The sequence below is a fragment of the Miscanthus floridulus genome, chromosome 6 (assembly GCF_019320115.1).
Source record: "Miscanthus floridulus cultivar M001 chromosome 6, ASM1932011v1, whole genome shotgun sequence".
Classification (NCBI taxonomy): domain Eukaryota; kingdom Viridiplantae; phylum Streptophyta; class Magnoliopsida; order Poales; family Poaceae; genus Miscanthus; species Miscanthus floridulus.
Genome location: NC_089585.1, coordinates 17,309,510 through 17,324,298, shown reverse-complemented (window position 1 = coordinate 17,324,298; position 14,789 = coordinate 17,309,510). Strand labels below are relative to the sequence as shown.

At 44.0% G+C, this 14,789-nt stretch overlaps 1 protein-coding gene across 1 annotated transcript; it reads left to right on the top strand.

Moving 5' to 3' along the window:
* Window positions 1-3,203: 3,203 nt before the first annotated feature.
* LOC136461764 (short-chain dehydrogenase TIC 32 B, chloroplastic-like) lies at window positions 3,204-14,789 on the top strand. Its single transcript, XM_066461076.1, has 9 exons — window positions 3,204-3,346; window positions 3,472-3,667; window positions 12,731-12,962; window positions 13,131-13,210; window positions 13,292-13,445; window positions 13,518-13,596; window positions 13,987-14,071; window positions 14,180-14,226; window positions 14,377-14,789. Exons 2-9 carry the CDS (start codon window positions 3,550-3,552, stop codon window positions 14,542-14,544), a joined length of 963 nt encoding a protein of 320 aa, XP_066317173.1. The 5' UTR covers window positions 3,204-3,346; window positions 3,472-3,549; the 3' UTR covers window positions 14,545-14,789.

Below are 14,789 nucleotides of genomic sequence, written 5' to 3'. Positions count from 1 at the left end.
GCCGGAGCGGCGCCGGCGGGGCCTGAACAGCGGCCGGGGGCGGACCTCCACGGGCGGTCGCCTGGAGCAGATCTGCGCCTCCGTGCCTCCACGGGGCGGGGCGGGGACGGGAAGGAGTGGCGCCGGATTCGAGCAGGAGCGGCTAGGGAAGGGAGGAGGGGAGCTGCGCCTGGCTCCGGTGGCCGCCGGCGAGCCCTTCCCGGCCACAAGCGCGTCGCCCAGGCCGGCCCTCCGCGTCGCACGGCTGCCCCGCCGGCCGCGTCGCCCAGACGCCCCTCCCGGCCGCTCCTCCGTCGCCCAGTAGTCGCGCGGCCGCCCTGCCGCCCGCGCTGCCCGAGCGCGCGAGCCGCGCCGCCCAGCACTCGCCTGGCCGCGCCGCGAGGGGCCCCTCCACGCCGCCCAGCCGCGGCGCCGGCCGCGCTGACCAGCCGCCGGAGCCGCACCTGCCGACCGCCCGAGCGCTGCGCCCGCGATAGAAGGCCGAGACCGCATCGGGATGGATAGGAGAGTCACGGGTGAGTGGAAGGTTATTTTTGTCCTAGCTACTTCTAAGCCTGTCTTTTCCTTTTTTTTAATTTTTTTTTACATAAACATCTAACAGAGTTATAAAGAGGGGTAGACTGAGTGTTCGTTTTTACAAAGCGGGGGTAAAAATGCAACATGGCGAAAAGCGAGGGTAAAATCACAATTGGGGTTCAAAGTAAGGGTAGAAACGCAATAGCCCCAATTATTTTTTGTCTGCGTAGTCGAAGACTGATGCTTGTTTAAATAGAAGAGATCGTGTGGTTGTTGCTCATCTGTCTACGAATGTGAGACACGAAGGGACAATATATGCGTTAGTTGGGAGAAGATGAAACTACAATTCTTATAAAAATCTCACTTGATATTCTGGTAAATAGGAGCACGTAGTGGTGAGATGGGGAGCGCAAGAGGCAGGAGGTGGTGTCCAAGTGACGTGAGTGGCTAATAAGTGATGGGTCTCGATCGGTGGAAGGCTGGAAGTCAGGCCCCATAGATGACGTGACTACTACTAATCACCATCAAACGGCTAGGATAATCAGCAGCAATGGTGGGAATTAAAAGGATGACGTGGCACTCTCTGGTATAAGATAAAATAGGGTAGTCGAGTTTATCTTTATAAGAGTAATAGATTAGTACTCTCAGTAATTCATTTTGTTTTGTCATGCTCTCGGAGCAGACAATAATTCATCATTTAACCAAAGACATAAATCAGAAACACAATCCATGATCCAAAATACCCCCTGGCCCGAAATAGCGCCAAATGTGAGATGCACGCAGCACAGCCTAAAATAATGGAGAATTTATATTTGTAAAAATATCCGTAGTGATCTCTCTAAACTACTAGCAACAAAAACAATGGCAAACGGAGCAAAAAAAAAAAAAAAGAGAGGAAGAAACACCCTTCCTCAGTACCACGTACGTGTTCATATGTTGTTAGTCTAAAACGGCCGTTTAGCTCGTTTGCACATCATTTAATTAAATGTCATATAGTGATACATCATTTTCATTTAAACAACCGTTTTACCTGTCTGAGTGTCCGATTAGGCCAAATGATGGCTAAACAGCGAGTGGTCGTCTGTTTATCGTTTAACACTTGTGATAACACTCTAAGTTTGTACTCCATTCCAAAATAACTATACATCTCAAAAAGTTAATATTTTTATATATTCTTAATATGTTTATTATGAAAATATATTCCGTTATTAATCAAATGATACTTGTTGCGCATCATAAATATTCCGATGAAGAAAAATAAAGCCCATAGAAGGCACTGTCAAGGTTGGATTCCCACCCCAATCACGGTTAACAAGGATTTAGTTTAATGTCTCCGTCAACCTAAAAACAGACTTTGCACACTTAATTAAGGCCCTGTTCGCTTCGCTGAAAAAACAAGTCGAAACACTGTTCCGGCTGATTTATTGTGAGAGAAAAACACGGTTCCGGCTAAAAAAACAAGCTGAAAAAGACGGATTATAAAAGAAGTGAACATGGCCAAATTCTTTTATAAGGAGACCTGCCAAGTTCTCGCCAGTACAACACGAATCCAGATTTTTTTTACGCAATCATTTCTCAATATAGGCAAAGCAGAAGAACTAATACAACACCTTAGGGTGCGTTTACAAGTAATTCTGATTTTCAAGTGAAAATAGTGTTTTCTGTTTTTTTTCTGTATATAAGAGCTAGAGTCGTTTTGCAGGTACTAGGGCTAGGGGAATCCTTATTACTAACCAAACAGGTAATTAACACATTGTTCAGTGTATTATAAAATCGTTTCTCTAGAACACGTATCCACTACGTTGTTCCAATAGGAACCGAATGAGAAAGGGATTATGATTGACTTATAAATCTTAATGCGTGACTTAAATCCGTGTTTAAAAAAATGTGCTTGATCCCTAATCATCTGTTTCCTGTACCAAGTCTGCATCGTCATAAAACTCCGATTCTTAAAACGAGAAAAGAGAAATCACTGTGAAAAGACCAACTCGTCTCATCTCAACTCTGAAACCCTTGTTTTTTTTCTTACAGAGATAAAAATGTGTTTGATTTGATCCCTAACCTGTCTCCTATAACAAGTTTACATCGTGTCATAAACTCTTCTAAAGTAACAACAACTAGAAACACAGAGCGAGAAGGAGTCACGTGATTCATGAACAGCTCCGGCTGTAAAACGAAAGGAATTCTCATGTGCTTGCGCAAAAAAAAAAGAAGGGAATTCTCATGTGGTGGTTCTCGGTCTGAACTCTGAAACTCTTTTCTTTTCTTTCCCGGTGAAAAAAATAATGGAAGACATTTCGTTATCCTGTCTGTTCCTAGAGAGCTCTCTGTCCCTTGGTGTCCAAGACAAGAACCCCCGCAGAACCACGAGGCAGGGCCACCTCGCACCAGCAGATCGGAGTCCAATCCCTTTCCGGCCGGTCGCCTCCGTGCTCTCTGTCTCCCTCCCCTCCCCTCCCCGCCCCGCCCCGCGCCCGCGTTGGCGTTGCGCTCCTCGTCTCCGTCCACTCCCCTCCCCGCCCCGCCCCGCGCCCGCGTTGGCGTTGCGCTCCTCCTACAGCCTGTTCGTTTGGCCGTGGCTTGTCGTAAATGATCGTAAATTTTCAGTCGAAACAGTATTTTTCTCTTACACAAACAGCCAGCGATACTTTTTCACGAACCAGCAACGATACGAACCAGCCAACCGAACAGGCTGCTGCTCCCCAACCAAACTGTTACCCGCATCCCCAACCATAAATAACCTCACCCCTCTCCCTCCGCCCTCTTCCCATGCACGCCCGCTCCCGTTTCCGCCCTCCGCTCCACTTCCCGCCGCAATAAACAAGTCGAGGTGCAGCGGTGGTGCCGGCATTGCCGAGACTTCCGTGATTCTTGCACTTCTTGGTTGGCTATCTATATCTACTACGGCTTCGTTGGCTGGCTCACCTCTTGTTTTCGTTCTCTTCTTGGCTGCAGTTGGGAGTTTGCTTCGGTTGGGCCGGGGGTTCAGATCGTTCTTTACTGGAGTAGAGAAAGAGAATTCAGTTGGCGGCGATGCGTATCCTCTCGCTCATCACCGGCAAGGCGGGCGCCAGCGGGTTCGGGTCCGCGTCCACGGCGGAGCAGGTCACCGACGGCGTCGATGCCAGCCGCCTCACCGTCGTTATCACAGGTAATCCGTTAAACCACCGACAGATTCGTAGAAAAGAAGATTCCCCTTCTATAATGATGATGATGCTAGAAGATGATGATGCTAGTGTTAAAAACATTTAGGATCTCTAGCAGTAGATCTAGGAGGGATACACATGGATTCGGAATAACACATGCACATGTAAACCTAGAACACTACACCGAGAGGGAGACAGAGAGACAGAGGGGTGTGAGGAGAGTGAAGAGTTCATAGACCAGTGGATCCTGTGGAGTTGGAGCTCGATCCGGCCATCGCTGGTTCGTTGATGGAGGCAGCACACGAGCAACGACGGTCGGTGAAGAGAGGCGACACAGTGGAGACGGTGATGCAGTGCAGTGGCGACAGGGGTGACGGTGGCGGCGGAGGCGCTTCCCGTCACTGGCTGCGCCCCTCACTAGATCGGGTTTAGGGTTTGTCGGTGGGAGTACGGCTCACGGTGAACCTCGTACTGAGAGCCGCCGGCCCCCACCTCTTTATATAGCGCAGTGTGATAGGGTCCTCCAGCCATAGATGGGCTGAGCGCTCCCGATCAGGGCGCGGATCAAAGACCCATCAAGCCGTTGGGCTTAATGGTGGAGAGATCATTCCAATATTCTCCTCCTTGATCTTAACTTATACCTTAACTTTAATACTTTTCACTTTTACTTATTCCATCATAGATTAGTGCATAGAGCGTGCTTCCTCGTCACGATCAATTGCCGATAGATTTAACAGCTACAATGCACGTCTCTGATCTGAAATAGATACTTTAACTTTGGGGCCCTTTATAGTCCAGGAATCATAGGCCTTCCCTTAAACCCATGCTGGCTACATGTTCTCTGAACACGTTGGGTGGTAAGCCTTTTGTAGGCGGATCCGCGAGCATCTTTTCGGTACTTATATGCTCAAGACTTATCATTTGATCCCGGACTCTATCCTTCACAATATAATACTTTATGTCAATGTGTTTGGCAGCACCACTTGACCTATTATTGTGAGCATACTATACTACTGGATTATTATCGCAGTATAACTTCAGTGGTCTATAGATGTCGTCAACCACTTTCAAACCGGGTATGAACTTCTTTAGCCAGTTCACCTGCCCCGTTGCCTCATAACACGCTACAAACTCGGCATACATTGTGGACGATGTAGTGACGGTTTGCTTTGAGCTTTTCCATGAAACAGCTCCCCCTGCGAGAGTGAATACATATCCAGACGTGGATTTTTTATTATCTCCCGCATAATCAAAATCTAAATATCCCACTATATGGAGTGAATCAGATCTTCTATACGTCATCATGAGGCCTTTCGTTCCTTGCAAATAACGCAAGACTTTCCTTACCAATTTACAATGTTCTATTCCAGGATTGCTCTGGAATCTGCCAAGTAACCCGGTAACAAATGCCAAGTCAGGGTGCGTACATACTTGAGCATATTGCAAGCTTCCGACAGTTAAAGCATATGGAACCGCTTTCATTTGATCGATCTCATATTGGTTCCTAGGGCATTGAAAATTCCCATATCTGTCGCCCTTGACTATAGGAGCAGGTGAGGTACTACATTTGTGCATACTGAATTTCTTTAAGATTTTCTCTATGTATGCCTTTTGTGACAGTCCTAATACCCCTTTACTTCTATCTCGGTGAATCTCGATCCCTAGAACGGACGAAGCTTCACCAAGATCTTTCATATCAAATTTTGAGGACAAAAACTTCTTTGACTCCAGTAGTAGACTGACATCACTACTAACAAGTAAGATATCATCCACATACAGGACAAGGAAGATGAACTTCCAATTCTTAAACTTTGTATAGACACAATTGTCCTCTACATTCTCTTTAAACCCAAAATTTCTTATTGTCTGATCAAACTTCAAGTACCACTGTCTTGAAGTTTGTTTGAATCCATAAATAGATTTCTTTAGGCGGCATCCTAATCGTTCTTTTCCTTCCATGACAAAACCTTTCGGTTGTGCCATGTAAACATTTTCCTCCAAGTCTCCGTTGAAAAATGCCATCTTTACATTCATCTGATGTAACTCTAAATCGTAATGTGCCACTAATGCCATTATGATTCTGAAGGAATCCTTACATAAGACTGGAGAAAAGGTCTCATTGTAATTAATCCCTTCTCTTTGTGTAAAGCCTTTTGCCACAAGTCGGACTTTATATCTCTCTATATTTCCTTGAGAGTCAAGTTTTGTTTTGTAGACCCATTTATAGCCTACTGTTTTGGCTCCTTTAGGAATTATCTCCAAATCCCAAACTTTATTTGCATTCATTGATTTTATTTCATCTTCCATGGCCTCAAGCCACTTTGATGAATGATCACTTTTCATGGCTTCTTCAAATGAGGTGGGATCATCCTCCATTTAAAATTCTTTAGTGTTGTACACTTCATAATCAGTAGGAATAGCTGATTTTCTAACTCTTTGAGACCTTCTAGGAGCCTTCTCATTTGGCACATTTTCTGTTTGAGGCTGTTGTTGCTCTCCCTCATGTGTGGCAATAGGTTCTATAAGATCCTAAGGAATAGGTTCCTCATCATCATTCATTGTTGCCACAGGCGGGATATCAATAGGTGCTGGCACCACAGTGTCTTGTACTGTCGGTGCAGCAACAGCAGGTAGTGAGAAAAATATCTCATAAATTATCGGAGTGGGTGCATACACCCGCTTCTCTTTAAGGTCAATTTCTCGAGCTACCATGCTCCCTCTCATCATTTCATCCTCTAGGAAGATAGCGTGTCTCGTTTCCACAAACTTTGTATGTCTATCTGGACAGTAGAAATGAAAACCTTTTAACTTTTCTGAGTAGCCAATGAAATGGCAACTCATTGTTTTGGGATCTAGCTTCCCAATGTTTGGGTTAAAAACTTTAGCCTCAGCAGGGCTCCCCCACACACGCAAGTGGTTAAGTGAGGGTACTCTTCCTATCCACAACTCATACGGTGTTTTGGGCACTGACTTACTTGGTACTCTATTGAGAATATGAATGGTAGTTTTTAACGCCTCCATCCACAGACTCATCGGTAAAGTGGAGTAACTTATCATACTACGCACCATATCTATCAGGGTACAGTTACGCCTTTCAGCTACTCCATTTTGCTGAGGTTCGCCCGGTGTTGAATACTGGGCGACTATACATTTTCCTATAAGAACCTTGCAAAAGGTCCAGGAACTTGTCCATACGGGGTATGCTGACCGTAGTACTCCTCCCATGGTCAGACCTGACTATCTTAATCTTTAAATCATGCTGATTTTCAACTTCTGCTTTAAATATTTTGAATTTATCCAACGCTTCTGTTCTTTCTTTAATTGGATAAATGTAGCCATAACGGAAGTAATCATCTGTGAATGTTATGAATGAATTAAAACCATCCACACTCTTTATAGGAAAGGGACCATAGATATCTGTGTGAATAATCTATAGAATTCCTGCGCTTCGTTTGTCATCTTTCTTAATTTTCTTTACATACTTTCCTTTTATGCAATCTCTATATTGTTCTAAATTTAAGAGCTGTAATGGAGGAAAAATATCATTCTTAACTAGACTTTTTATTCTCCCCCTCGAGATATGGCCTAAACGACAGTGCTATAATTTCGACAACGCATCGTGAGCTCTCTTTCGTTTTCTGTTTGCATTGTTCGATGAAGATACATTCTCATTCACATCACATACGGAATTCACATTTTCACGAAGTGATAACAAATAAAGCTCGTCTTGTCGGAAGCCAAGACCAATACATCTATTATTAAACAATATCTGACATTTGCCATTTTCAAAATGGCAATCATAAACATCATGGTCCAACTTTGATACACTAATCAAGTTTCTTTGCAAAGAAGGTACATAAAGAACATCTTTACGAAAAAGTATGAAGCCATCAGCAAGCTCTAGCGGAAGATCACCAACGGCCTCAACATCTGCTTGTACTCCATTTGCGACTTTAATGAAACTTTCGCTTCTTTGCAAAATTCTCATCGAACGGAATTCCTGTAATGAATTAGCAATATGAATAGTTGCACCTGAATCAATCCACCAAGTAGATTTTGAAAACTTGACATACAAGGATTCATTTACGAACGTAATAATGTTCTCACCTTTATTTTTCATAATCATCTTTAGGAAATCGGGACAATTCTTCTTATAATGTCCCGTCTTCTTACAGTAGAGACACTGATCTTTATCCACTGGAAATTGCTTGCTCTGAGACTGTTACATGGGACCCTTTCCAGATGACTTGGAGGAAGAGCTGTTATTATAGTTCTTTTTCTTATCTTTTAGGTAGTTGATAATACCACCCTGTGAAACTTTTATTCTTTCCTCCTCCTGCACACACATGGCTATGAGCTTTTCTAAATCCCATTTCTCGGGCTGTATGTTGTAATTAACAACAAAGGTGTCAAATTTTTTTGGCAAAGAAGCAAAAATCAAATGAATAAGAAACTCATCATTGAGTGCCAAATTCATTGGTTTGAGCTTAGATACCAAATTGCTCATTCTCAGTATGTGCTCTCTAATGCCACTGCCGCCACCAGAGTACCTTTTTGTGACCAGCTGCTTGATCAGCCGGGTTGCATATGTCTTTGAAGAGCCAGTGAACTGACTCTTTATTCTTTCTAGGTACTCTGTGATCGTGTCACCGTCTGAAATTGAGCCCACTATTGCAGGCTCAATTGTATTCTTTATCATAGCCAAATATTTCTTATTGGCTGTGACCTACTTTCTATTTTCAAGGTCAAAAGACATCTTTACGGGAGCAAAGTCTCGCTCTCTGTTCTGCCATGCAGCATCAGTCTCATCTGTCTCCCTCATCAGTGCCACAGGTTCTTTGGGACACGGTGTGGTGACTACCCAGTCCACCTCAGCCAATATGAAGGCCAAGTCGATCTTTTTCTTCTATTCAATGTAGTTATCCCCTTTTAGAGTGGGGATCTCTTTGATACAACTCATCAAGTTGTATCCACCTAAAAACATAATTCAAATAGTGTAAGAACACAAATAATAACAATAACAATTGCATGTTTTATTTTCAATGTTGGTTAAAATTAAAACATACAATTGTTCTTTACACTAATTCTACATCACCGTTGGGCAGAAATAGAATTAATGCAAGACAAAACATCATAATATTGCCATTAATCAACGTTGGTCAGAATAACAATAATATTATAATCAATTTAAAACATATCCATTTTCAAAATTAAATTCTTCCGTTGGTTCGAATTTAATAATGAAAATTACATCTTTAAATACGCAGCGGAAACATTAACATTCAATAATCATTTTTCCAGAAACATAAAGGTACTGTTTTGTTCTCTATGCAAAATTATCGTTGGATCAAAAATTTGCATAGAATTTGACATCAAAATCAATTCAAATTCATCAAATATGAAGTAAACAGTTTCTGGAAAAAACAAATAAACAGTTCCCGAGCTATCTGTGTACAGGCCATTTTGGCCCAGCAACGCACGCGCGGCCCAGCTCGCGGAGCCCAACGCGCGCGCCCCAAGCGGCCCAGCCGCATGGCCCTTTTTTCGGCCAATCCTTTTCTGTTGGCCCAACGGCCAAAACGGCCCAGCCCAGCGCTCGCGGCTCGCGGTCCCTAGCTTCCTAGGCCGCAACGTGGGCCTGGGCCGGGAAACTCCAAACCCGCCTGGGCCAATTTTGGCCCGAGCGCTCCTAGCCGTTGATCTCAGGGCAACGAGATCCGACGGCTCAGCACACATTTCAGAGGAATAAAAAATCAGCAGCGGCGGCGATCCCCTGAAACCCTAACTCCCATTTCTCTTTTGCTTTTCCTCAGCGCAACCGTGGTGGCCAGAGGATGGCGGCGTCGCCGCCCAGTCACCTCGCCGGTGAGGTGATGCCCCGCCGCAGCAAATCCACATCCCATCCCTCATTTCTTTCTCCCGTTCCTCTCTCCACCCAGCAGCAGAGTGGCGGCCGCCCATGGCTGGCCGACGGAGGAAGAAGATGGCGGCGCCGCCACGGGACCCCTCGCCGGCGCGCGCGCTCGCCCGAGGCTGAGCGTGCCGCCGTCGAGTGGCCTCCGACGGTGCCCTGAGTTGGGCGGAGCCCGCGCGCTCGAGGTTAGGCGCGACCCCCCTTCTCTGCTGTGAGCCCGAGCCCATGGCTCGGCTATCTCTCCCGCGCGCCGCCACAGAGGCGGCTGGCGACGGTGATGGGACGGCCGGGCCCCATGTAGGCGTGCCCCTGATGACCGTCCCTTTTCTGTTAGGGTTAGGGTTTCTCTTTCTTGATCCGATTCAAAATCGGACCAACTTCTTTGGATTTCTTTTGATTTTTTTTTTCTGATCTAGATCCACGTACTAGATAGGCTGGCTCTGATACCATTGTTAAAAACATTTAGGATCTCTAGCAGTAGATCTAGGAGGGATACACATGGATTCGGAATAACACATGCACATGTAAACCTAGAACACTACACCGAGAGGGAGTCAGAGAGATAGAGGGGTGTGAGGAGAGTGAAGAGTTCACAGACCAGTGGATCCCGTGGAGTTGGAGCTCGATCCGGCCATCGCTGGTTCGTTGATGGAGGCAGCACACGGGCAGCGACGGTCGGTGAAGAGAGGCGACGCAGTGGAGACGGTGATGCAGTGCAGTGGCGACAGGGATGACGGTGGCGGCGAAGGCGCTTCCCGTCACTGGCTACGCCCCTCACTAGATCGGGTTTAGGGTTTATCGGTGGGAGTACGGCTCACAGTGAACCTCGTACTGAGAGCCGCCAGCCCCCACCTCTTTATATAGCGTAGTGTGACAGGGGCCCTCCAGCCATAGATGGGCCGGGCGCCCCCGATCAGGGCGCGGATCAAAGGCCCATCATGCCGTTGGGCTTAATGGTGGAGAGATCATTCCAACAGCTAGAACATACTGTTTCTTGCGTTGGTGAATGTGTGGTGCTTCCTGCTGTTATGTTGCTTGACTTGATGAAACTGAAATTAGCCGGTTTTATTTCCTCTGTGATTGCCGCTGCTCTAGATTCTCGACAACTTCCCTTTTTGGGCGCTTGATAAGGAGGGATGGGTAGATCTTCACCTGCCACTACTAATTTGCGTCGCAGGTCAGATGCGCACCCTTGATTTAATTGCTGGTTACATGTTGTTGTCAACTGTCTCCAATAGGAGACCTATATGGAGACCCAAACTTAAAATGGGTCTCCAACACAATATCTATAGCCTCCAACAGAGTACCTATATAGAAGACCCATTTTAGGTGCTAAGAGAGGTATAACCCAAATCTGATTATGCTCTCTTCTGGAGATCCATTTGCAAAAAAGATTCTTTTTTTATCTTGTTGTTGGAGAAGACTAAAAATGGAGATCGAACATTTTAACTGTAGCGCTACGTGAAATAGGTCTTGCGTTTTGGGTATCGATCGTTGGAGACAGTCTCACTGGGTTTTCTCGCAACTGGTCGTTGTTTTATGAGCCGTACGTGCGTATGCAGCCTCGCAACTGTTTGTAATTTCACTGTGGAATCTCACGTGTTTTTTTTGGGTTTGTGTTGGTAGCTTTTTCATAACGAAACATCCTTTTTTGTGAACTATTCGTCATTAGATGGTCAGGTTTACAGTTTAGACCTAGATTTATGAGTTTGCTGTGATATCTTTGTGTACGAAATTGACTGTCAACAACTTGTTGTTGCCACTAGCTTTCTCACAACTGCACTAGTGAATGTTGAGATGTACTGTACGCCAAGTTTTCCTGTCAACTATATATAACTACCAACTAATTAACATCTCCTTACAGTGACCTGCATCTTACTGAAAATTACACTAGAACCTGTGAGCAAGTAGTGAAGGACTTATATGCATAAGAAGTCAAAGCTATTATTCTCCAGTGTAGTTCGAGAAAAAAAAGTAAAAGCTATTATATTAGATGATGGTTTCCTACTCAACACTGTGGTTACATTACAGTGGGATGATGGATTTTCCTTTTTACTTTTTTTCTAAAAGATGGATATTTCTTCCTTTTTGCGTGAAAAAGGAGAATTTGAGTTTGGGCCTACGTGGTCCTTTGGCACAATCATTTTTGTGTGGCCTTGAATGAATTGTCCATAGTGTAATGTTGTCTGATCTTTTTCGAATTAGCACTGCTGGCAACTGTACCCGCTTTTGTTGCAATGCATCTTTTGTTTTCGTGGTAGTTTGATATACTTTTATCAGAATTGACAATGTCTCACCAGTGGTAATATAACACCAACATTATATTGTACTAGTTGTACATAAACTCTCTTTCGCTATCTTAATTGAAAGGCAGAGCTCCTGCCATTGCGTTCAAAAAAAAATTATATTGTACTAGTTTGTTGACTTCCTATAAGTCTTAAGTACCTTGTTTTCAACATATAACTGCTTCTCCATGTGCAAAGAAAAGTGATTGGGAACTGAGATGATGTGGCAGCAACAACCTGCACCAATGTCTCTGTATCGTTATTCTGACGAGACCACAATTTATGAACTGGAGCAAATTTCCACCTCTCCTTTGCTGGCACATAATTGCTCACAGCAATGTTGTTCCATATGGTGGCAAGTGTAACGAGGTCAACAATGCAGGATCCTTTCAGTTAGATGGCTATCATCTTCTATCTTTTTCATTTCACTATAGTATTTTGAGGGCACATGAAGCTTTGTTGGGATTTTTTTTTAGTGGAGTAAATTTGATGCCATTGCCACTTATGTTTGTTGGGAACTTGGAATGTATGAAAGTAGAGTAGTTCTGAATTTTTGGTCAAGGGTGTATGAATGCTCAGGAAGTCCAAGGTTGGATTAAAAGGGAGGTTGCATTGGGATTTTACCATTACAGCAGTTTCTGCTTGGTAGGATTCAGTTCATGAGCTTATGCATTGTTTCTTATTCATGTGGCTTAGGATATTTCATTTCTTTTTCTCAAGTTTGTAAGCATTCCTTTTACAGTTTTTACTGCCATCATTTATAGTTAAGTAAAATTAAAGTCAATCACAACCAGCACTCATTTCCAAGATGTTGAAAATCTATTGATTTCCTAATTTTATTAAAACTTGTAATTTCTGGCATATATCAGGAGGAGCTAGTGGCATTGGTCTGGAGACCTCAAGAGTCTTCGCCCTGAGAGGAGCCCATGTGGTCATTGCTGCTAGAAACACAGAGGCTGCATCAGAAGCAAGGAAGAGCATCATGGAGAAGAACCCAACAGCACGTATTGATGTTCTGAAGCTTGACCTCAGCTCCCTCAAGTCTGTCAGGGCTTTCGCGGACCAGTTCAACTCGATGAAACTTCCTCTGAACATCCTGATGTAACCCTCTTCACCTCTTGTTATGCTTGACTTTCTTTGATATATATGAAAGCTTCCTTTGCTTTGGTTAAATTTATCTCCAGCTTATGTATATTACTTACACGCCAATTGTAGCGCTTTCCTCTTTGCACTGAATTAAGCCTTGAGGAATCCTTTTCTGTTCCACAGAAATAATGCAGGTGTGATGTTCTGCCCTTTTCAACTGTCTAAAGATGGGGTTGAGATGCAATTCGCGACCAATCATCTCGGTATTCCCCCACTGACAACATGTCTTACTTAAAACAGCTAAAATGGGTCTCATTGTCCGGTACTGACTTTTGTTTTATCAGGACACTTTCTGCTTACCAATCTCCTCCTTGATACTATGAAAGCCACTGCCAAGTCTACTGGTATTGAGGGTCGCATTGTGAACTTGTCATCAGTTGCCCACCACCATACATATCCAAAGGGAATTGACTTTGATAAACTCAACGATGAGAAAATGTATGTGTATTTATGGTTCTTTGTAGGGATTGACTGTTGATTGAACTGCAAGTAATGATCTTTTATTGGCAGATACAACGACAAAATGGCTTATGGACAGTCTAAGCTGGCAAACTTACTGCATGCAAAGGAGCTCTCTAGAAGGCTGAAGGTATTGTTTTTGGTTATCCTAATATTATCCATTTTTCTTATTCGTTTGGGAAGGATAGAAACCTGAAGAGAAACAATTTGTCCATCATGGCCCTGATGCTTTGGCCTGATAAGGTGCTAACTGTAAGAGGCAAGTCGGCAACTAGTAAGCAATAGCCATTGCAAACTTTGGGATTTAGATAACTTCATATCCTTAGGGATCTTGATAGTACTGTATCGTTATGAATTCCAGACATTATTTGCTCTAGTTCCCTTAGATCTATGTATCAACATTCACTGTTGTAATGTATGACACTTGTTAAAACTCTGAAACCTACTCCTGGTTCTCAAATTATGTGCCATCCTTCAGGATCCTGTTCTGACGCATCATTATTTCTATGTTTGTAAACAGGAAGAAGGAGCAAACATCACAGTTAACAGTGTCCATCCTGGATTGATCATGACCAATTTGATGAGACACTCCTTTGTTCTCATGAGTATGCTCTCTTTTTCTTGTTTTCTCACAGAGAATATATGTTCTCAGGTCTTAGCTAGGAACACTTATCTTCCAATAATGTTCTGAAGCACCTTGTTTTCTCTTGCAGAGGTGCTTCAGGTTGCCACTTACATACTGTGGAAGAATGTACCCCAGGTTTGGAACCAGATCTTTGCACTTCATGTTTGGAGCCAGTTCTTGTTCATAGTGATAACAATAAAAAAACATTGTCATATGGTGAAAGTAATGAATCTAATATTATATTTTGCAACTTGTATTCTGAAATTTTGCATATGCATTTTTCAGGGAGCCGCAACTACTTGCTATGTAGGACTGAACCCTCAACTCAAGGGAGTGACAGGAAAATACTTTGCTGACTGCAACGTGGAGAAGACGAGCAAACTGGCGAGAAGTGAGGAGTTGGCAAAGCAACTCTGGGACTTCAGCGAGGAGCTGATCAAGTCTGCGAAATGAGAGCCGAAAGAGCTGGATCAGAGAAATGTTCTGTTCCTGCTTGGCATCTGGTGGTACAAGTGATGACTTGGTTAATATGTAGCGGGTGGTTATTAGGAACCTGAGCGATGGCTGGACCTCGTGGTGTTCAGAAATAAAATCTGCTTGCTTTCCTAGAATAATTAGTCTGGTGCGGCAATGATCAACTTGTAGCACTGTTAATATCTGTTCAATATACATGCAGCTCAGTTCTGGCTTGAAATTCA

Excerpts from the sequence above, each read along its gene's own strand:
- LOC136461764 (XM_066461076.1), top strand. The coding sequence starts at position 3,550 with ATGCGTATCCTCTCGCTCATCACCGGCAAGGCGGGCGCCAGCGGGTTC. Across the intron at positions 13,211-13,291 it reads ATTCGCGACCAATCATCTCG|GACACTTTCTGCTTACCAAT; the intron begins GTATTCCCCCAC and ends TTGTTTTATCAG. Across the intron at positions 13,597-13,986 it reads AGCTCTCTAGAAGGCTGAAG|GAAGAAGGAGCAAACATCAC; the intron begins GTATTGTTTTTG and ends GTTTGTAAACAG.